The sequence below is a fragment of the Thamnophis elegans genome, chromosome 4, assembly GCF_009769535.1.
Source record: "Thamnophis elegans isolate rThaEle1 chromosome 4, rThaEle1.pri, whole genome shotgun sequence".
Taxonomy (NCBI): domain Eukaryota; kingdom Metazoa; phylum Chordata; class Lepidosauria; order Squamata; family Colubridae; genus Thamnophis; species Thamnophis elegans.
The window spans coordinates 49,155,512-49,179,849 of record NC_045544.1 but is presented as its reverse complement, the minus strand read 5'-3'; the positions used below and the strand labels follow the sequence as shown (position 1 = coordinate 49,179,849).

General features: G+C 35.7%; 1 protein-coding gene across 1 annotated transcript in view; it reads right to left on the bottom strand.

The window, feature by feature from the left end:
• The window catches only part of ADGRG6 (adhesion G protein-coupled receptor G6), a 128,435-nt gene that overhangs the window by 65,202 nt on the left and 38,895 nt on the right, over window positions 1–24,338 (bottom strand). Inside the window, 6 exon segments of the mRNA XM_032215480.1 lie at window positions 6,685–6,765; window positions 10,973–11,041; window positions 15,859–16,479; window positions 19,688–19,720; window positions 19,723–19,749; window positions 19,752–20,027. Of these exon segments, the coding sequence (XP_032071371.1) occupies window positions 6,685–6,765; window positions 10,973–11,041; window positions 15,859–16,479; window positions 19,688–19,720; window positions 19,723–19,749; window positions 19,752–20,027 (1,107 nt within the window).

Genomic DNA, 24,338 nt, shown 5'->3' with positions numbered 1-24,338 from the left:
CTCCTCCGGGTAGTTGACAAACGGCATTGGCCGGCGGATGGAATTCGGAGGAGGCCTAATCTGTGGGATCTAATAGGTCTTTGGGAGGTAATTGGCAGCAGGCGGTCTCTCAAGTACCCAGGTCCAATACCATGAAGGGCTTTATAAGTGACGACTAGCACCTTGAAGCGTATCTGGAGACCAATAGGCAGCCAGTGCAGCTCGTGGAGGATAGGTGTAACGTGGGTGTACCGAGGTGCACCCACAATCGCTCGCACAGCTGCATTCTGGACAAGCAGAAGTCTCCGAATGCTCTTCAAGAGCTGCCCCATGTAGAGCGCATTGCAGTAGTCCAGTCTTGAGGTCACAAGGGCATGAGCGACTGTTACGAGAGCCTCCCAGTTCAGGTAGGGACGCAATTGGTGCACCAGGCGAACCTGGGCAAATGCCCCCCTGGTCACAGCTGACAAATGGTGTTCTAAAGTCAGCTGTGGGTCCAGGAGGACTCCCAAATTGCGAATCCTGTCTGAGGGGCGTATAATTTCACCCCCAGCCTGAGAGATGGAATACATGGCCAATTATTGGGAGGGAAAAACACAAGCCACTCGGTCTTGTCTGGATTGAGTGCAAGCTTGTTTACCCCCATCCAGATCCTAACAGCTTCCAGGCACTGACACATCACGTCAACCGCTTCGCTGAATTGGCATGGGGCGGACAGATACAACTATGTATCATCCGCGTACTGGTGATATTTTATCCCGTGCCGTTGAATGATCTCACCCAGCGGCTTCATCAGATTTTAAACAGGAGGGGGGACAGGACCGAACCCTGCGGCACCCGATACTTAAGGGGCCTAGGGGTCGACCTCTGCCCTCCAACCAACACCGACTGCGACCTGTCCGAGAGGTAGAAGGAGAACCACCGAAGAACGGTGCCTCCCACCCCCACCTCTCACAACCGTCGCAGAAGGATACCATGGTCGATGGTATCGAAGGCCGCTGAGAGGTCAAGGAGCACTAGGACGGAGGCATGACCCCTGTCCCTGGCTCTCCAGAGATCATCGGTCAGTGCGACCAAAGCAGTTTCCGTGCTGTAGCCAGGCCTGAATCCAGACTGAAAGGAGTCTAGATAATCGGTTTCATCCAAGGACCGCCGGAGCTGGGAGGCCACCACTTTCTCAACAACCTTCCCTACAAAGGGGAGGTTGGAGACTGGACGATAGTTATTTAACTATTTAATTATATATCACCATTGCTGGTATGAATTGACATATTCATTAGCATGAATAATCCATGATCTCATTAACACTTCAACTCATTTGGACATATATATATGCCATAAATATGTGTGAACCAATTTTCTATGAACACAAAATCTCTTTTATAGTATATCTTTCTAGAAACAAATTATTTAGGTGCTTTGTGAAAATACCGTTTATTTTTTGTAACACTGACTAGGAAAACTCTACTGTCTCTAAATAGCAGAGCTAATTCAAATCTACCACTTCTGAATAATGAGTGAAAACATGTTTTCTTGAGGTTAGTATGAAGAACTATAACTTTGTTTTACTCTCAGGAGACTATCAACTGACGATATTAAAAGAATTCAAAACATACTTTCCATTGAATGTATATATTATTTTTTTAAGATCACTGTTTCAAAATACTTAGATAATCTGCACAGTAAACAAGCAAAATTGTTTTTTTAATTTAAATATACTTAAAAATAATTAGGCAGTGATTTCTCCTGATCATTTGGTTGGATATTCAGTTTAAAAATCAACAACACTTCAGTAGATTCAATGTCTTTTTTCTTTATAGGTAGCAAGACATAAAATAGAGAAAGAGATACACAGAGATTGCATCTTTTGGTTCAGAAGAAAGCATCTCCATGGATAGAAGTAGGAGAACAGAACTATCCTCACATGGAGAAGATAATTTGATATGATTTCTGTCTCATATTTTCTGCTCAAACTATAATTATTTATCTTCATTAGATTTTTACTAAACAATCTCCACTGAACAGGAGAAAGTTAATTTGATTGTCCCAATAGTCTCCTCAAAGATCTTGAATTAGTAAATGGAATGATAGTGATTAGAATCATTTGCTAAAGTTCTATGCTTTGATCATTGATCACTTTAGTGTGGTATAAATGCATTTCTACTAAATTTCTATGGTTTTCGTGCTTCTATAGCTAAGCATGAAATCTACATTAGCACCAGTAATTCTAAACTCTATTTATACATCTAACAGATAAGACATTTTTCATTCTACATCTAGCTTCATGTTTTGACCTACTGTGTTTGACCTCAGGTCCACATGGGCAGTTCTGGTTCATGAAGGAATTACATAGAAAATAAGTCAAAAGATATTTGCTGCTGGGAGTCAACGTTGTTCTGAACACAATACTTTGATTTGCTTCTGGTGCTATATTGGTCAGGGCAGTTTGATGAACTGATATATCAACTGTGTTTTGAACTTCTGAGTTGTGATTATGGGATATCATTCCACTGTTTGATACATTTTCATCAAAATACTGAATAGATTCATTCAACAAGGAAGATTGGACCATGACATCAGTAACTACTGAAATTGTGGCTTGTTCCAAAAAGTAAGAATAGTTTGCTATTGTTTCATATTTCAAGTCTTCAAAAGATGAAGAAATTGTCTGGTCATAAAACTCAGTCAGATTAACATTACTTGGATTCAAAGATGACAATCCTTTTTAATGGGATCTTCAACAGACTTGCTAGAACTGTGATGCACTTGCCAAACAACTGGTTCCTGTTTTGAAACAGTCACTTTTATTTTGTATCAATATTTTGTGATCCATATCACCAAACTCTTCCACTGACCAGGTTGAAGAAGTAGTGCGTCTTTGCTTTCCAAATTGTTTGAATCATGTTCATTTTCAGAAATGTATGTTTTATTCGAAGTGCTTGTTTCCTGAACTGGCTTTTTGTTCCACAAATATTCTGAATCAAGCAAATGTTGATCAAAGTTATTTAGAGGATTCCGTGAAACTGAAGTGTCTGAAATCATTAAAGCTGCTGAATGTTTGCCAAACTGTGCAATTGTTCCATGACTATTAGTAGGCAGTATATCTAAAGGCAATGTCCTTATAAAGAAATCAGATATTTGTGCATGTTGTATTTCAAAAAAGCATTATTCATAAGTGAATGCGCTGAATTTTTCATATAATCAGAAGCACTTGTAAGCTGACTAATCTGTAAATCTGTATATATATTATGTGTCAGTTCCTTAAAATGTACTGGACTTAATGATAAAACTTTGCAGGTATCTTCTATACAGGAAGATTCAAAAAATGGTGTTGCTGATCTTTCAGCAGATGGAAAAAAAGTTATTAGTTGATCATCTGGGATTTTCTCCATAGTCTGTTGCATGGCTAAATTGGCAGTAATTTTTAAATCATCAATAAATCCTTGTAATATATCATAAGTACTAATCTGTAAATGCAAGGAAGGCTGAATCAAAGGTGTTATCTGGGAAGTTAAAGGAACATGAATAGCTGAAATATCATTTACGGATCCATTTTTGGTAAGAAGATGATCTGATTTTGTTGCTGTTCTCTCAATAACATCTGAATTCCTTGATGAGTATATTGCAAAAACTGAACTAGATTCTCTTCTGACGCATTAGTAAAAATATATAACTTTGAAACATTACTGCCTATTAGTCTATTGTAAGGAACTGTTTGCATGGTGATATCTTCTATTTGTGTAGGAGGCATGAAAAAAGACATTGTCTCCATAAGGGAAGAATATGATTGATTAAATAAGGACAACCATCTTCCGGGAGATTCTGGAGAATCATTAACCAATAGTCCAAAAGGATGTATTTATGTACTGTGTTGGAAAACTTACATCATTAATTGTAAGAAAAGAAATGTCATTATATGGACTGCTAGAAACATTATTTCTACATATCCTGCTCCAGACATCAATTTTGACTTGACTTGACATCTTCCAATAGAAATGAAAAAGAAGATACATCATTATTGTAAGAAATTAACTTATCTGGAAGTTCAAATTCATCTTCTAGAGATGAACCTTCCTGTTCTTCTAAATTAACTAACTGCTCAGTGAGAGGATTAAATGCAAAAAAGTCACTTTTTAAAAAAGCTCTATTGTATGTTTCTTGATATAAAGGCGAAACAGAAACAGTTAGCTGAATTTCAGAATTTCTGCCTCTTGTTTTTGGTAACCCTGATGATAAATGTAATTCCCTACTATATTCCACTGACGTGAAGACTTCTGTTGGATGGATTCTAGGCATAACATCTGGAAACCAGGCCTTCATGTTTTGTAATGAACCAGAAGGATTTGTGCTGTATTTAAACAGTTGTTTTTTAAAATATACTGAATTATAGTCTCTTATGTGATTTAATTTTGTAGTCTGCAAGTCATCTACAATGTAAAGGGCATTCCTAAGAGAATCCTCTTGTAGAAATCTCTTTGTGGGCTGCAAGTAGACATTTTCAGTGATTTGTTTAGTAAGCCAAGCATTGTTTCTTTAACTAATTCCTTAGGATAATATTGATGAACAAGAGAAGAAAGATTTTCTCTGGCATTCTGGAAATAAAATAGTCATAAGTTGCATTTTCCTTCCATGTACTCAAAGACTGCAAGAAATTGTTAGCGTGCTTATACACAGACAAAAATGTGTAACTAATAGGAGGTAGCATCCATTGAGGGTCTTCTGTAAGTTCAAAAAAAGTGTTCTTGTTCACCAGTGAAGGAAACAGTAAGTTTGATCTAGAATCTTCTATTTCAACACTTCTACCTTGTTGAACATGGAATCCTAAATTCCTGACATGATCAAATGGGAGAGTTGGTGTTTCCTGTGAAATACTACTCTCACTTAACACATCTCAGAATGTCCTGAGATGTTATTAAAGTATGACAACTCAGTGGAAGAATTATAATTTATGTTTGTGAAAGGCCCCAAGCTGTTAATTTGCATTTCTCTAGAAGCAGATGGTATCACTTCAGGAGTTATTGCAATGAAGTAACTGGGTGCACTTTTTCTTTCTGTTATTGTAAATTTACTGGTGTGTAAAGGCCTCTGTTTTACAGGCCAAACTATTGGGGTTGATATAATTCCTATGTTTTTGATGCCTCTTATCTTAGAATCTTCCTGCCAATGTTGAATAGGTTGAGCTGAATTTCTCTTGATTCTGAAGACCACTGTAGCAGGACTTTTCATTTCCTGCAGGACTGTATACAGTAAGTAATTCAATTAATAAATGAAAAACGTTACTTAAGGAAATTACTTTGACATCAAATACAGCTCAAAGATTGAGTTTGAAGAAATCACTTATTTCAGTAGGAACTGCACTATATAGACTGAGTTTTGATATGCAAAATTTAAACAAGAAAGTTAGGCAATTTATTCTTAAACAGTTCATTATACAAAACTGGTTCCACTGACTTAAATTTTTCAAAATGCGTACAGGAGACCGAAATATAAACTTCACTCATTTGTCTGATCAAACTTTTATTCTATTCATTATTACTGATTGTGCATGAAGACACAGAATTCTCTTTAAATGAGCTCCTGGTCCAGGGATGGGTTCCTGCCAATTCTAACCTCTTCTATAGAAGAGATTTCACAAATCTACAGTGTTGTTTAGAACTGGTTCCAGTTCCCTCCCCCCACCCATCCGCACATCATCAAGATGAAGAGCGAGAGGAGGAATTCTGGGAGTTGAAGTCCACATGTCTTAAAGCTGTCAAGTTTGAACACCCCTGGATTTTTTTTCTAAAGGATTAGGGGTGCAAGGGTTTTGAAACTTGACAGCTTTAAGACTTACGTGCTTCAAATGACAGAGTTTCTGAGCCAACATTTTGGTTGCTAAGCAAGAGCATTGTTAAGTGTTTCACCACATTTTACAAACTGGCAACACCCACCTGGTTACATGGCCAGCAAGCCACTCCCACAAAGCAGGCCACACCTACAGAAGAGGTTCTAAAAAATTTTGAAACCCACCACTATCCTGGTCATGCATTATATTACATTATCTAGCATCTGTGAAATGTTTCTATTCTTACTCCATACACACCCCAAGTTATGCTCTATCCTGGCTCACCCTTGTAACTAAATAGCTGTTTATTGCTTTCTTTCTAATTCTGCATCTAATTTTTATTTCATTGGTGTTGAAATTGAAAATACTCAATTCCAGAATCTGACAATGTTTTAAAGCAAGAATAGACAAACTAAGAGACCCATCTTGGTCCTTTCTTCTCCAATCTGTATATTTCTTAAATATATTCTTACGTTATCAGGGTCTCTTGAATATTGCAGGAACAACCACTTTCAAATGGATTTGGATTATTCTTAATGAAGTTACTTGAATTAATGATCCTAATAGAAGTATGTGAATAATTGTATATAGCCCCAGGGGTGGTCTGGATAACCACTCCTACAGAGAACTACATTAAGATTGCTTTTGTAAAACCTTTACATTTGAAGATTAACAAAAAGAATCATAACAGAAACATGAAATATTTTTAGAAAACCTTCCTTCTGCACAGGAAATTTTGCTTATCCAAAATTGTTATTGACACAAACCTCTTAAAACAGCATTTGCTGAAACAAAATCTGACACTCATATATAATGCAAGTATGCTCAAAAGATAAAATGATGTAATATAATCAAAGAAAATATAACATTAAATTTCTTACCATCCATTATTTTATCGGTTCTGTTAGTATCAGGCATGTTAGTGGTAACAGTGGGTGATGGAGTGGTTGAACTTACAGTAGCTGGTAACAAAGATGAAAAATAATTGAACATATATGGAATATGAATGTTATAAGGTCAGGCAAAATAGGAATACATGAAAAAAACAGACAAAATGACTTTTAAGTGACTGGATCCACATAAAACATAAATCACACATATACTCTTTTCAAATTTCTAATTATATTTTTAAACAAGTCTCATTTGTTCACCTGAAACATTTGACAAAACAATGCCCCACAAATAATTTAACAATAGCGTATGGGTGAATTCATGCTTAAAATTTATCACGTTTTTAAAATCAAATCAGGAACTGATGAATTACATAAATTACTATACACTATTTCCTACTGACCAATATAGACAAATGTGCTACAAAACAAACTGCTTCTTTGCAATGGCTGCAACAAAGGATACTAATGCAGATGTTGAGAAAATAATGCTGTTGACTATAATGGAGATGAATTGAATGAATATGGATTGTAATTTTATTTGAATTATGTGAATTTGCTAAAATTTATGATTGCATTCTTTTTAAAAAAAAATGAAAATAACATGAATTTAACCTCAGAGTTTTGCTACAGTATACTACACAAACAACATCTTTCATTAGTTAATAAATCAAATATTTCAATCCTAGTGAGCCATTGACTTGCAAGTGAGCCATTGACTTGTAAATTTAGTATCAAACCTGCCAGCTGAACAAGACTACTTGTTTGAAATGAAGTACAGCATAGTCCACCTGTGAGCATAAAAATTCAAAATAATATTCTCTTAATGACAAAAGGAGCCTTTATAATAGCATAATTTTGCCCTGCATCTATCAGCCAACTGTGTCAGCTTCTGATTAATGCCTGCATAATGGCCACAACAAGATTACATTTTCAAGTTGCCTCAACTTCAGAAGTCTTTGTATTGGCAATCAGAGAGTACCGCTCACGACTGGAAATATTCAAAAACAGATGTATGCTCATCTAGATGACACATTCTAGTTAAAAAAAATAAGTTAGTTTGACTATATTTTGAGAAAAATGCATTAAAACAGCTAAGTCAAAAACATAACTGCTGTATATTTGTGTAGTAACTATTCCTATTCATAGTGTGAACTACAGAACTGCATGAAATCAAACATTTTCCCCCTGCAAGCTCAGAATGAAACAGACCTTATTAAAAGAGAACAAAACCTCACATTTTAGAGAAAATGATGGGACTGGAAATCAATTGTTGCACACTTGCTTTTCACCTAGCGTCATGATAGTAGATAGGACTATAGTCTATCCTGAATGACATCTATTAACCAAACTGCAGAAATTTGGCTGGATGATTTCTTTAGGGCATATTGGAAGACATTAAAATAATTCCTCAAAGGAAGTATGGGAACTGAGCTATGTTCTCACCCATGCTCATTCAAATCCATTCTGAGTAAAATCTGTTTTCAAAAAGCCTATTTCACCTGCTGGCAGAGATACATTTTTAATTTAAATAAACCTATAGATTGACTCAGTTAACAGTTTATGGAATGAAGATGGCAGCTAATCTCTTAATCATTTTCAGTTTGGTTAGACTAATGTCTACCTCTAAACCTATATTAGTATGTTTTTCTTCTGGGAAAAGGAAAAGAAACAGCACAAAATGTGTAGACTTTAATACTTGTGTTGAAATACTTGAAAAAGTAGAAATGACTGATTACATACACTAAATTTTTTATTATTAGTGCGACAAATTTGAGACTTTGTAGAATTATCAGAATTATTGGTGTTGCAATATCTTAGCATAGTATTAAGTATGTAGCATAACATTAAATGAACTGCAGAATAAGGGAGAATGTTTATAGATTGAACTGAATTTGAAAAAAAATCTATAACAAGAACCATCAAATTTCATTTCAGATGAAACTATTAAGCAAATTCCAATTGTCATTAACATTTAAAAAATTCAGCAACTTGGAAATTCAAATTTCAAAACAATAGTAAGAATTTATTCGGAATTTGGAAATCATAGGCTCTGCCTGATCTATACTGATCAACCTCCCAGAATTCTGAATCATTTCTGCTAAAATATTATTGGAAAATCCTGCTGAAACAAGAAAGGTCCAATTCTATTCTACAATAAACATTCAACAAATAGACCTTTGGATTTCAGCTTGATAAATGCTGACATAATTCATAGTTTTGCAACAGTCCCTGCTATACCAGCAGTTGTTCAGACAAAAACTGAATCATTCACACATCTCTTCTTACTCATACCTGATGTATTCTTCAGATGAAACTCTATAAAGAATGCAGACAAGCACAACAAAGATGAATAGAGGACTGGAAGCTAAAACATATGAATAATGGTTGCAGGGATTGGGTTATGTCTAGTTTAAGGAAAGAAGGACTAGAAGTGACATGATAGCAGTGTTCAAATATCTAGTGGTTGCTATAAAATAGAGGGTGTGTGTGTCAACCTATTCTCCAAAGCACCTGAAGGCAGAATAAAAAACAGTGGAGGGACTAATCAGAACTAAGGAGTAATGTCCTGACAGAACAGTTAATTGTTGAAAGTGAAATGGCTTGCTTGTGGATTGTCTATTACTGGAGGTTTTTAAGAAGGGATTGGACAACCACTGAAATGGTATAGGGTTTCTTGCTTGAACAGGGGGTGGACTAGAAGGCCTCCAAAGTCACAACTCTGTTGTTCTGTTGCTCCATGAATTGCACAATTGTTGGGTGTACATCATCCATCCCACTTCTTTCACAAATTCATGTTCACATTGCTTTCTACCTCATAAATCTCACCATTAGATTTTTTTCAGTGCTAGATTAGGATAACAGAAAGTTGTTAATCTTCAAAAAAATTTCACATTCCCATCACACAAAGACAGGACCGCACAACACAAGACAAGTGTAGCAGAATATAGCTACCCCATTAATAAAAATTAAGTTGCAATTCAGACTTGCAACTACTATCTGACTATATTCCATATCTGATACAATTGTACATAGCAGCATTCTATCAGCATTTTCTTCACTTAATTTGTAGTGTAGTAAAGCCTTCACGATTAAGTCAAAAACAGAAATGTGAAAGAAATATAGCCAGAGAAACCAACTTCCAAACATTCAGAATAAAATTCTTCACTGGTCATTTCACAGATAATATAGCTGAACCATCCTCTAACTGAAATAATTTAGTACATTATTTAATCTTTCTCTGTCACACACATACACGTTAAATTATTAAATCTAATAACTTTTTCTGAATGCCTACTGTACTAAGGCATTCAACAAGTATGAACACGGTTTTTCAGCTAGGTGACTTGTCTCACAAATCATGTCATTATGAATCAGAAAATTAATGAAATCCTCATGCTATATTATCTTTTCACTGCAAAATATTAAAGAGATAAGCAGTGATGTGGAATCAATGGTAACATAAATGGGCAAACTCTTGTTTGCAATTCAAATCTGGAACTATCTGCCCACAGATATTCAACTAACAGTCATGACAACCTATTTCTTTTTCAATATAAGAACTAATATAACCCAAAGTATTAAGAAAATTCATAAAGAGAGAAAAGGAGAAATAAAGAAACAAAACTAAAGTCTAGAAAGAAAGTAGTAGAAAAAAGGGAAAAAAGATATAAGACTGTTATATTTATAATGTTTGTTTGATTTTTATGAGCAGCATAATATAAGAAAGCAAAAAAAAGAGAGACCAAATAAAAGAAAAAGCTTTCCTAACTGCTTGGTCTATAGAGGAAATAATATAGGTTTCTTCTTTCTTCTAAAAAAATAAAATAAAATCCTCCTACAGAAAAATCTACGTATAATTTCTATACAAATAAAACATGAATTAAGAACATGAATCAAGATAAATTACCACAGTTCATGCTAACTAACTGATATATTAAACTAACACTGCATAACTCTTAAGGAGAATGCTGTGATCCATTAGTTTGCTCATACTCTCATTGTATCAAAATAAAAAGGACACTGAAATATACTATAGCAACAAAACTGAATGAAGGGGAAAAATAGGCTACAGCCTTTTATACTGGAAGTGTTGATTACCTACAAATTTAAAATATGCAATAGAAAACATATGAGTTATTTTTTTCCTTCCATGTTTGGTTTATTGACTTCTGCCTCAACATATTCCTCCTCTGCACACTTTCCATTTAAATCTTAAAGCCTAATAAAGAAAAGGTAGCAATAAATTTTAACTTGGCAGACTAGTGTTGCTTCTTACCTCGGCAAAGGCTTCCTGTAGTGGCACAGCTAGTTGGTTCAACTGTCGGCAAGAGGACGAGATATGAACCTTTAAAAAAGGGGGAGAGGTAAACAAGACTTGCCTTTTAATGTGAAATTCAGTGAGACAGCTAAAGAAATTGCTTTAGTAAATACAAAATAAAGACAAAAGTGTTAACAGATCACTAAATAAAGCATATGTGCTGTGTATAACAATAGATACTATAGGGTCTTTTGGTAACTCAGTAAAGGTTGAGAGGCTACCTTGAAGCTTTTTAGGATTCCATAAAATCTGATAACACAAGTTTAAACACAAATGTTTGCTAGCTTATCTCCTTAGTTATGATTCACGGCAAATGAAATGGCATATTGCTTCATTCAAGGAAGACAAATACACTAATAGTTTGTTTTTCATAAAAAGACAAAAGGATAGACGCTCTTCATGAAATTAGACACATAGCCTATGTTCTATAAGCCAATTGTGACAGAACACTATTCCAATGCCAATGTTAAATAAGATTCAACTGTTAGACTTGTTCATTTCTGTGAATGAAATGAGTTGTGGCAGCAGAGAGGGGAACACTTGTCTTTCACCACAGATGGCACAATTTATGGAGGTGGGCTTGGATGTACCTCAGAATAATGGCTCGCTTTCTGCGGATATAATTTGAAATTGACGATTTCAGCTTTAAAGAATAGCAATATAGCAATAGCAGTAGACTTATATACCGCTTCATAGGCCTTTCAGGCCTCTCTAAGCGGTTTATAGAGAGTCCGCATATTGCCCCCCAACAATCTGGGTCCTCATTTTACCCACCTCGGAAGGATGGAAGGCTGAGTCAACCCTGAGCCGGTGAGATTTGAACCGCTGACCTGCTGATCTAGCAGTAGCCTGCAGTGCTGCATTTAACCACTGCGCCACCTTGGCTCTTTTGAAAGAAAACTATACTTACTTCCTGATGCTATTTGTATGTACTGTATACATGAAATTGTAACTGTTCTTCATGTAACACAGAATGGTTGTGAATGATATACATAAAAGTTCTGGGTCAAACAGCAAAATCCTCATTTATGAATGAAACATGTTCTTATAAAGGAGAGTATTTGTAGTTCAGGGTTGAAATGAGGGTCCTTTCTGAACTTGGTTGTCTTCTTGCAGACGTTTCATTACCCAAACTAGGTAACCACTGTTATATAGATGTTTATGAAGTATAGTATTTTCTGCTAGCAGAAGCCTATGTTATCACTTTTTTTCTGCACATTGCAGCAAATTGCTTTCAAAATCATACCATAAAAGCTAAATGCTGCCTTTAAATGCACTATTTTGCCTATACTGTATATTGTAGGAGATGAATCATGTCAGTAGTACATGTAATGTGCCTCTCAAAGAACCCCATCTCCATAAACTGACCTGTCCTGCTTTCCCCTTCCCCATCTGCCTCATCCTTATGTATTTAATTTCCCATAAACCAAGCTTATGCGCTTGATGAAGTTAACTGCAGCCACAAAATGTTACGCCTTAAATAAAGTGGTTAGTCTCAAAGAGTTTTATCATCTACTATAAACCATGAAGCATGAAATACTTGAAGCTTTTGTGAGTGAGTTCTGTTACAAAGTAGACATCTAAAGCAATAAAACTTAAAGTTATATGGACTCCGTACAATTTCTTTGCCCTTCTGAAATTTTAAAAGATTTCCTGCTTAGGAGCATCTCTACAACAGAAAGATACAAATCACTTACTAAAACAGCCGAAGAAGAAAGCAAATTCCTTTTTATTTTAATCTAATCAGTGTGAAGGACTTTACAAAGCCCATTTCTTTTCACCGGCAAAAGAAGGATCACCCCCCACTTTGAAAACTTCTATATTGAAAGTTACCCCACTGGTCTAAATGTCTAAAATTGGCACATGACCCATATTTTTGACTCACAGGGTGGCAGTGTCTAGCTGACCATGACTAATCTTGAAAAACTAAGTTAGACTGGAGAGAAATTGGATCACAGGTCATTCTGTTTACTGAGTCCAGGGACAAAGCTCAATTTGAAGAAAACTGTACATAATCTGCTTAATAGAGGCTCTTCTATCTATCTGATTCTTCAGAATTTTTAAAAAAATCTTTCAATCTTTTTTGATTGCCCATGACAATCAGAAGAGAGCATTCTTGAACAGTGATTTTGATTAGTGTCATACCTGAATTACATGACTTTTGAAACAGAGTCAGTGATTAACTGAAGTGTTGTTCAAATCATTGAATCACAGTCTGAATCTATCATACCTACTGATATGTGATCAGCATATACCCTTAATAAAAATCTAGCATATATTAAAATAAAAGTAGATGGGAACAGTAATGTTTTAATCTAATTAGTTTCCTTATAAGAGAATAAAGAAATAAATAAAATGTTCATCTGCTATAAAAGTATCATCAACTTCATCTTCTTCCTCAGCTGGTGCATGTTTATACTGCCTTGCTGTCAGAATCCCTCCAATTTTGCAATCACAACAATTGTACAAGATAGATTAAGGATAAAATACACAGCACAAAGATGTTTATTTTATTAAAATTGTTAAGTATTATTTTGCTATTTGTCCATGGCAATCACAGGTTGCTAGAGGCAAAATAGCAGGTGGTCAGAGCAACTGAACTTCTGTCCCTTTTCCGTGTGTGCCACATGCACATTTGAAAGGAAAGTGCTGTGCTCACAACTGATGTGCCTGCCATCTTGTCCTCTTTAGATATGCCTCTGCAAAATGCCATGTTCAAAGCATTTCTCTAAGATGAAACATTCCTCAAATGGTGAATGCCCTCTGCCTCTGAAGACTCCAATGTAGTAAGTTCCAAGCTTAAAATGAATATAAAGGTAAAGGTTTTCTCACACATATGTGCTAGTCATTCCCGACTCTAGGGTTGCTCATCTCCATTTCAAAGCTGAAGAGGCAGCGCTGTCCGAAGACGTTTCCATGGTCATGTGACCAGCATGACTAAACGCCAAAGGCGCATGGAACGCTGTTATCTTCCCAACAAAGGTGGTTCCTATTTTGCTACTTGCATTTTTATATGCTTTCGAACTGCTAGGTTGGCAGAAGCTGGGACAAGTAACGGAGCTCAGTCCATTACCCAGCACAAGAGATTCGAACTGCTAAACTGCTGACCTTTCTGATCGACAAACTCAGCATTTTAGCCACCTGAGCCACTGTGTCCCTAAATGAATATAGAAGAACTTTTTTTTGCATGGAGAGGTTTTGTGGGTTCTTCAAATTTACAGGTCAAAGGCTTAGCCTTTTTATCCAATTTGGAATTGGAGTAAGTCTAATCAAGATAGGTGTGGAGTAACTTGATTTTTAGTCTGAAAAGACTACATTTCTGCATTCTATACTTTACTCCACACAGCTCTATGCCATCTAATCAAAACTGGGGAAAGAACTGTTTAAGAGATACACAGTACTTTATGAAATAAGTTGGGAAAGGGTGATTTTATTCTCTCTTCTATAGGCTTTTTAATAAGATGGATAGTTTGACTGGTAGCAAGACACTCATTGCTTAGAAAACAAATCTTATTTATAAACTTAGTTTCTATTTCGATAACTTATTTTCGAATGGATAGCACACAAATAAATGACTACATTTAGTTTAAGATCATTAATGTAAAGAGAAGCATAATATAACAATGCTACATAGTTTTTGTTACTGATTGTAGCCTGTTGTAATACTTTTTAATAACAATCAAATATACAATTTTATAATTGTTAAAATTATAACATTGTGCATTCAGCTCATTACAAATCTATTTGAAAAACCTCTTGAAATCAGTTTGTGCTGCAGTGGTTAGGGGCTGAACTGGCCTGGAGAGATCCTGATTTTAAAGATCAGCCATGGAAACTCATTGAACAACTTAGATTTTTTTAGATTTTAGATTTTATTTATTATTTATAGGCCGCCCTTTTCCCTGAGGGGACTCAGGGCGGCTTACAATTCATAGGAGGGGGAGTGCAAGACAAAACATAAGACAATACATGAGTAAAATAGAAATAAAATAATAAAACACAACATTCATTCAACATTCGGGTGGGGCGGATTAAAATCTTTATCCCCAGGCCTGGCGGGATAGCCAGATCTTAAGGGCTGTGCGGAAGGTCTGGACGGTGGTGAGGGTACGAATCTCCACGGGGAGATCGTTCCAAAGGGTCGGAAGCTGCTACTGAGAAGGCTCTCAGCCACTCACTGTGTCTCAGCCCAGCTACTTGACCATGTTGTTATTTGGGGGGGGGGAAATAAGAGAAAGGGATATTTTGCATAACACCTTAAGCTCCTGAACAAAACATGGGATATAAATTGAATAAATAAATAAATGCATTACTGAGGTTCTGAATTCACAAAGTTACCTACAAGAATACTGTTGTGCATGAAATCTTATAGCTGCGGGATGGCGAACCTATGGCACACGTGCCACAGGTGACAGGCGGAGCCATTTGTCAGGGCACACGGTTTTGCTTGTAGGGTCATTTTAGTCCTCCGGAGGCTTAAGGGCCCTCCGGGGGGGGGGAAGCTGTTTTCCTCCCTCCCCAGCTCCTTTATGCCTCTGGAGCCTGGGGAGGGCGAAATAAAAGCGATACAAAATGGGGGGAGCACCTCTCATGCTTGCATGCGCACTGGGGGAATCGTGCATTGCATTATGGGTGTGGCACGCCCACGCACAACCCCCCTGCATTCCCCCCTTATGGCACGCGAGACAAAAAAGGTTCGCCATCACTGTTATAGCCAAACAAGTTAGAGAAAATGGAGTATGGGGGTCATTTTCACTATAAACAAAGTTTCTTTTTGAAACTTTTCTAAAATCATTTTAAAAGCTATGCTGAAAAGAAAAGCCTAAATTTAAAAAGATACTCACCACAACTCAAGTTGTTCTCCGCTTTTAGAAATGTTGTTGGAATACTCCAGAAATCATTTTCCCAGTCAATAATGTTACCTTTGTCATCACAGGTGAGATTGAAAAGTGATTGGGAATTCATTGTAAAATTCCAAAGCCGGAAGTTGTACATATCTCCAGGTAGAGGGTTTATGTCTTCTCTGTTAGAACCCAGGACCAATTTTCCATCACCCCGGAATCACTTTTCCATAAGTATCTAAGCATGGACTGTTTTATATGTCTCTTTAATATTTATCCCTACTATGCCTGATGAGCTATCCCACACAAGGCAAAGCTCTTCAATGTTTCTGTGAAAATGTTGTCACCTGGACCAATGTCAAGAGCATCGTTTAAAAAAACACTGTGAGTCTGAGATAAAAATGAAGTGCCCCTTTTCTGTTTTGCCAAAACTGAAGAATTCCACAGATGAATCACCGTAGGAGAAAGCCTTCCATTCATAGTTATTACTGTTGTTTTCTCTTGCTTCAAAGCATAGGGTAAACTGATTAAGTTCTGGGACGTGGATAGAATTTGCCAAAGACACAGACTCAGAATCTAAAAATTGCGGAATGACAACCTTTTGATTCTTCAAAGATACAGCAACTAGAATATAGGCAGAAAACATTTTCAGAATCAAACCACCATCACCTTTTATTAAAAGTAATACAATACTTTTATCAATGGATAATTAAACTCATCAGTCAGAAATATATGTGGGGATATATTGTAGTCAATTAACTTATAATATGACCATTTGATTCCTACAAAATGTGAGTAAGTTACCTGTAAAAACTGTTTGGCGTGTTTTACTTGTACCAGACAAAGCAGAACCAGTAACCTGAAACAGCCCTTTCATTTCTTTATGCATTGCTCCCAATGGGTATTTTATACAACTACATTAAACTGAAGAAATTAATACCAGACATCTTTTTCAGAGTGTGCAGAGAGTGCCCTGCCATGTATTTCACAAATAAAAGCTCTTTGTTTACAAACTTTTGAATTTCAGTTGAATACATCTATTCACATTTCATCGCAAAACAGCTTACTAAATATACAGTAGTCACATCTTGCTGCCATATCCTCTGCATCTATACTTAGGAATGAATCTGAGTATTTTAATTGAACTTTATTTTGCAGTAAGCATAATAGCCATAATGCTGTCCAATGTTTAATCCTTAAAATCATATTCATTTCTATCTATCTTGCCAAACATGATTCTGAAGTCTTTGTGATTGATTCCATTGATCCCATTGGATATACATTGTGTTTGTTACAAATATTAACAGATTAATTAAAAGTTCCTATAGGAAACCCAGCTGCATAAATATCCTACTTCTTCTCCACAAATATTATAAATGTAGCTACCATAATCAAGCAGAAGAAAGTGACTACTTTAACTTATGGGGGGGAGGGGAGTCATAAAGAACCACTTAATAGCAATAGCACTTAGACTTATAATATTGCTTTCATAATGCTTTACAGCCTTCTCTAAGTGTTTACAATCACCATATTTTCCCCAATAATCTGGGTCTTCATTTTACCGACCTCCCGAAGGATGCAAGGCTGAGTCAACCTGGAGCTGGTAAGAATCAAACTGCCTGGACTGCTGGCAGCTGGCAGTTAGCTGAAGTATTTCTGCAGTACTGCATTCTAATACTGGGCCACCACGGGCTCTTAATTGTGTATTGTTGCTACATTTTTACTGATAAAAGAAAAGCTTTCTGATTTAGGGACCATGTAAATTAACTTGTTCTGAGAATGATTTACCTTAGGAACAAGAAACTATTTCTTGCCTGTTAATACTTTTTGGAATTCTGTTTGTCAAAACAAGCAAACCAAAAGTGAATATTGATTCCGAGAAGAGAGTTTAGAAAAGAAAAGCTGAAAAAAATGCCTTTACAAATCCAGTTATGTAACAATGGTAACCTGATGTAATAGTTGTAGTAATAACTCAAGAGAGAAAGAACAGCATGCTGTCAGTAATTTCACAAGAACATAGTGTCAAAATTAGCAACACATTTCTCTCCTGTATAAAAATGTTTAAAACTTGTTGAGGAATTCCTGCTATTGATATGCCTTTTCAAGCAATATCGGTAACATTTTAATTATGTGCCATCAAGTAATTTTTATACCTTGCTATATTTGTAAATGTAAATGTGTATTAAAAAGTAACTATCTCAATATGCAACCAAACATAGATACATTTTTCACCCCGTGGTGTACAATTTACATTTTCCTTGAAAAGCTGAAAAGGTCTATTAAAAAAGCCATTAAGTGGAGCTTTTATACCACATGGTGGAATGGCTAAGGCCCAGCTAATCAAAAGCTATTTTAATTAGGATCAATGAGGCTAATTTGTTGCTATGGGGTAGCTTTTTATTTAATTATAACTAGGGGTTTAATTTTTATTTAGTGAAACAGAAGTCTTATTTCATTATGAAAAAGTGATATGCAGTCTTATTTCATTAATCTGATTTCCGATGACTAATTCTCCCTCCAAGCATTTTTAAAGAAAAATTTTTATATCATCTTACTTTTGAAAGGTTTTGATGTGCAATTAAAAGCTTAAGGAAATCCACTGCATTCCTATTTTCTTACTCAGCAGCACATATTATATTCTCATAGTACATTGCAGGATATACTGTATATGAAAGTAGTCCGTGCCTTAAAACCACATTGGAATCAGAATTTCCATTGCTAAGCAATGCAATTAAGTGAGTCACACCTGATTTTATGACCTTTTTTTTGCCACGGTTGTTAAACAACTGTAGTTTGTTCAGTGAATTACATGGTTGTTAAGCCAATCCTGCCTTATCTATTTATCATTTGTCAGACGCTGACTGGGAAGGTCGCAAATGGTGATTACATGAACCCTGGGACATTGCAACCATTGTGAATGTTTACCAGTTGCCAAGTGCCCAAAATTTGAACATGTGATCATGGGGATGTTATGACAGTTGTAAGTGTGAGAATCAGTTTCACTTTTCAATGCCATTATAACTTCAAATGGTAAGTTGAGGACTACCTACTGTATGAACATAAATTAATAACAGGATTTAGACAACCACTAGAGGGCAACCAAGAATTACCAGTAGATATTTGGTTTGTCTTGTTGCCATTTCAGAGCTGGTATTCAGCAGGTTCGGACCAGTTCTGGAGAACTGGTAGCGGAAATTTTAAGTAGTTCAGAGAACCGGTAAATACCATCTCTGACTGGCCCCATCCACATCTATTCTCTGCCTCCCGATCCCAGCTGATCTGGAGGACATGGGATTTTGCACTATCCTTCCCCTGGAGTGGGGAGGGAATGGAGATTTTACAGTATCCTTCCCCTGCCATGCCCACCAAACCATGCCAATTCCAGCAAGCCATGCCCACAGAACCGGTAGTAAAAAAATTGAAATCCCACCACTACGCCATCTGCTTCTCATCCGAGAGTTTTGCAGCTCATATGGTGCTCTATTTGCAATACAGTTAACCCTATAACATAGATCATATTATTTTCCATATCACGTATGCATATATCCCTGAAGTACAGGAATACACAGAGAGTTGCAAACTTGAAACCCTCTTATTGACTTCATGACCTAGAGGAGATCTGATAAAGAACCATATCTCTTTATCTGCTGTGCAACACAATTTGTTTAAGTAAGAGAACTCCAATGGATTTAAGTCAATGGAATGAATAACTTACCTATCCTAGCTAAATAGTAACATTTTTACTTTTACTATCAAATAATATTATCAAATCACAGTCTCAGAAGTTTACATAGAGTTTACAGATTGGAAACAGCAAGAAGTGTATACTTACTTCGAGTATAAGTGGCACTGAAGCCTTTTTTTGAATGCTAAAGTCACTTGTAAAAGATACATCATTTCATTCCTAGACGAGTTAAATGATAAACCTTTGGCAGTCATACCAAAATAGGAATCTTTTTTGTCTCCAGTGTCCAAAGACACATGATCGTATTTGCAACCAGAAGCTTCTTCCATATCAAAATCAACAAATGTCGTCTGAATGATGTATCCAGAAGGAGCCCTGATGGTCCACTTGCATGCTTGATTGTTGGGATAATTATTAGGGAAGCAAGGAGAGGTAAAAATTCCTGTGGGATTGGACAGCACCATACGACACTCTGAGCACTCTTGAGCTTTGGAACCAAAAAAAAACCCAAAACAAAACAGAAAAGAGTTGGTTAACATAACAAAGTAGAATTTTCCACAGTGTAGATATTCTTGATCATTTCATGTATATCAAGAAATATTAACTATAAACTGAGCTTGTTCTCCTTCAGATATAGCCATAACTCTATACATCTATTATTCCTATACATGAACAATATGTAATTCATAAACCAGATAAATATATTTAAATATCATTTAATAAATATGTAGGTGAGTATCATAAAGCTTCATTTATATGAGTTAATGCTGTAACTTCATCTACCCTTACCTGGCTGTAAATTCCTTTAATCATGGGAGTTCTTCTGAATAAAATGCAAGGGTTTTACTACATTGAAAACATAATTTCAGAATTTGTACTTTATATGCTTCCAGCCTAATTATTAACTGGCTGCTAAAACATATTTTATTTTCCAGTGTTAGATGTTTTATTTATTTGTTTTATCTGCTTTTACTTTAAAAGAAGCCTCAAAGAGAGAGTTTTAATAGAAGTTTTAATAGAACATACTATTAAATTTCATTAACGTGTGCAAAAAAGAACATATTATAATAAACAATTTTAAATATCTTGACATTTCAGCAACAACAATACCACAAAATAAAATACAAATTAAAAATCTTTCTATACTTAGCTCCTAAAGGCCGAAATTTCATTTTGATTCCCATAAAAATCTGGAAATATACCGTATTACATATAGAGGACTCTCTCTGCCTATCAATAGGATATCTGTCCAAAATCAGGATGACTGAGACTAACTTTGGTGGTGGAGAACAAGCTGACAAAATAATATTGAGTTTGAAATGGGCCAGATCTAGATAGGAGATATACAGAAAAAAAAAAAACCTCAATACCATCCAAAGATAGAAGCAATTTGGCAGCCAACTGCTTTATCTTAAGCACTCTTGGTCACATAAGCTGGCATGGACCATCTGCAGCCTACCCTATGCTCCTCAGTGTATTTACATAATCAAACAAAAACACAATACAACAAGAGGATAGCAGAAAAAATCTTTTTAAATATGTGCTTTTAAGAGCTTTTTAAAGCTGCTGCGTTAGAGATATGAAGATTTGGGAAACATACTATTTCGGACATGGGATAGCAAAAAAAAAACTCGCTTGCAAGTGATCAAAGGATACTCTCACAGAATCAGTAGATGAACTCCCCAGTTGACCCTCAGTAGGGGGTTTCATATAAAAGAAGGCATTGTTTCAATTTATGCAGAGTTTTCACAGTAATAATGGAAACTTTGTATCTCATTTCATAAAAAATGGCCTACATACATAGTACCAGCTGTGTAATTGGTATAATTTAGACTAACTGAGGCTGTAGATGAACCTGGCTGCTGAATTCTGTATTAATATAAAACAAACTCTGTGTAGATCACTATAGAGTGTGTTGGAATTTACCAATACAGGCTTTCATTTTAATCATGTTCTTTTTTAAAAATGCAGTTCTTTCACTGCATTGTTGAATATTGTAACTGTCTTAATCAGGGGAACAAGAGAAGGATTTAGATCTAGAAAATAGAATAGAATAGAAAATAGAATAGAATTTGGAGGTTTTCTAGTCCAACCCCTGCTTAGCAGGAAACCCTAATCTCTCAAACTGTAACTGCATACAGAACCATAAAATTAATAAATTAAAAAAAAAAAAAACTAAGGAATGTGATAAACATAGAGAGACATTTGGCTAAATCTACTTTACATCATCCTATTATATTTAATATACAGGTAGTTCTCGACCTACGGCCACAATTGAGCCAGAATTTCTGTTGCTAAGCAAAACAATTGTTTCTTTCCTCATGTAAGTGAGTAACGCAATGTAATGGAGTTCTGTCCCATTTTGACACAGTTAGTAAGTTAGTAACATGGTTGTGGCTTCCCCATTCACTTTGCTTTCTCCGAAAGTTGCAAATGGTGATCACGTGACTCCAGGACACTGCAATTGTCATAAATATGCACCCATTGCCAAGCAACTGAATTTAGATCACGTGACCACAGGGATACTGCATGGTCGGTAAACATGAAAAACAGTCATTAGTTTGCTTTTTTTTTGTGCCATTGTAACTTTGAATGGATACTAAATGAACTATTGTAAGTCAAAGGCTACTTGCACTTTTCTATATATGTAGTGGCAATGAGGAAGACCATTCTATTTTGAGGAGTTTGGTGAGACATTTTGTTTTTCCCTTCATTAAGAACTTCTACAAGTGTCATTGCATTGCAGACCATGGAAGCAGGGTCCTGAAGTCTTAGTGCCAGGTTGTAATAAAAGTCATGAAACTGTCCATGAAGTTTTATACTCTGCATAGGCTTGAATGCTCAGTGCTATGTACTATGGCCAATTGGGGTCTCTCTGCTGCTTGAAAATGAGCTCCCAGCAGCTAAAGGGAGAGAATCTTGTTTGGTATTTTATGCTTTCATATGTTTTTTGTTTAATATGCCTGCTACAGTTAATAATAAAGCATGAAAACTCCTTGTGCTTTATTGTTTCTAGATCCAAAAGGACCAATGAGTGGGTATCTAATCACTGCCCTGGCACTTGGCAAAACAATATATTTCTATCAATCAACTCTTATTTCCATTATCTCCAAATATCAATTTATACATTGCAACACTCAGTTCTCGCTTTTTAAGGATCTGTTCAACTCATCCACGCATGATTTATCAGTCTTCCCCTTCCTCTCAATATGCATGTGGGTAATTCAATCCTCATTCATTCTCTTTATGACCAAATCACTTCAACAGATTCTTTTTGATTGCTCCATCAGTCTGCCTTCATTCAACATCAGTTCAGTCTCCAATCCCGCTGCATTTCATTTTAGTTTTATGATTCTTCTGAAATACCTGACTCACAAATAATGAAATGGGTTATCGCTCAGAATTTTAACTTTTTCTGATAAACATTCATTTTGCACAGCAAGCGACAAACTGCCCATATAGTTTCTACCATCATTTATATGTCTTGAAATATTTCCATTATCCGTTTTCAGTAAATATTCGATAAAAATGTTCGTTTTGATCTAATATTTTGCCACTTGCAACATTACACCCTGCAATTGTTTGTTCCCTGTCAAGTTATATTGACCAACAAATACTCTTGTTTTCATAATAACTTTATGGCCAAGATAACAGTGAAAACAGTAAAAAGAACAAAATGAACATAAAATCATAATTGGCCTTGAATTTACAATTTGGCAGTATTTTATATTTTCTGCTGATACGTAATTCCATCTTTACCTTGTGAGCAATTATTTTGAAAGCCTGCTTCTAGCTGAAGTTCAGTTCGCAGCCGTAGCAGAGAAATACTTTGTAAAGGTCATTTGCTGAAGAGAAGTTGAAATTGTGGATATTAATTGTAAGCAAGTTATATTTTGCAAGATATCTGGCAAGCAATTACATGCTGAATGATTGGACCCAACTAATTAATACAGTCATAGTCAAAAAACATAGTCAAAAACATTACAAGGGTAGAAATTTCAGAACCTGACTTTCAAACTCTCACCCCACCCCCACCTCACGCCTACATTTTTCCATCCACACTGGTTAATATTAGGACAGAATTTTTTCCAGAGTGGAAAAAAAAATCTAAAATGTTAGACCCAATTCTGTAAATAATTATACTTTGTCACTTGAGTATACTGGTGATTTGGTAGAAATACATTCTCATGAACTGGCCTATTACTGTTCACATGTATATCTCTAGAAGAGTACCACAAGAAAACCAATAAGAAAAGAAGTCCTGTTGCCATGATGCAACTTCCAGATAATCTAGAAGAGTAGGTAAACTATCTAGATTCTAAAATATTTTACATTTTCATTACAATTGTCTTGCACAATTATTATGTCACGGTTTCTTAAGTGTTCTTCATAAATCACAGAAGGAACAGGAATGTCTGTAGATGAGCAAAAGACTGTTCAGCAATTGTAGCTGTATTTTTTTCAATCCGAGAGAGTACATTTAGAACTGGAAACACTTGGATTTGAGTGTACAAAAATTTGTGGAAAATGGAGTAAGAGTTGGTAAGGGCCTAAATGACTAACATTTTTACATAGCTAGTTTGGAAAGGATAAGTCCTGTTATGATTCATGGTCAAGGGTAGAGACAACACTCAACTTTTCTTTAACTAATATTACTTTTTGGAGATAAAATACCATACTTTTTAAACCATGTATTTGAAACACTAAACAGCAAAATATATTGCCAATTTTTAATATTAAATGTTTTAAAGACATTATCTTCTTACAATTATGTATGGAGAAAAGAATACAATAGCTC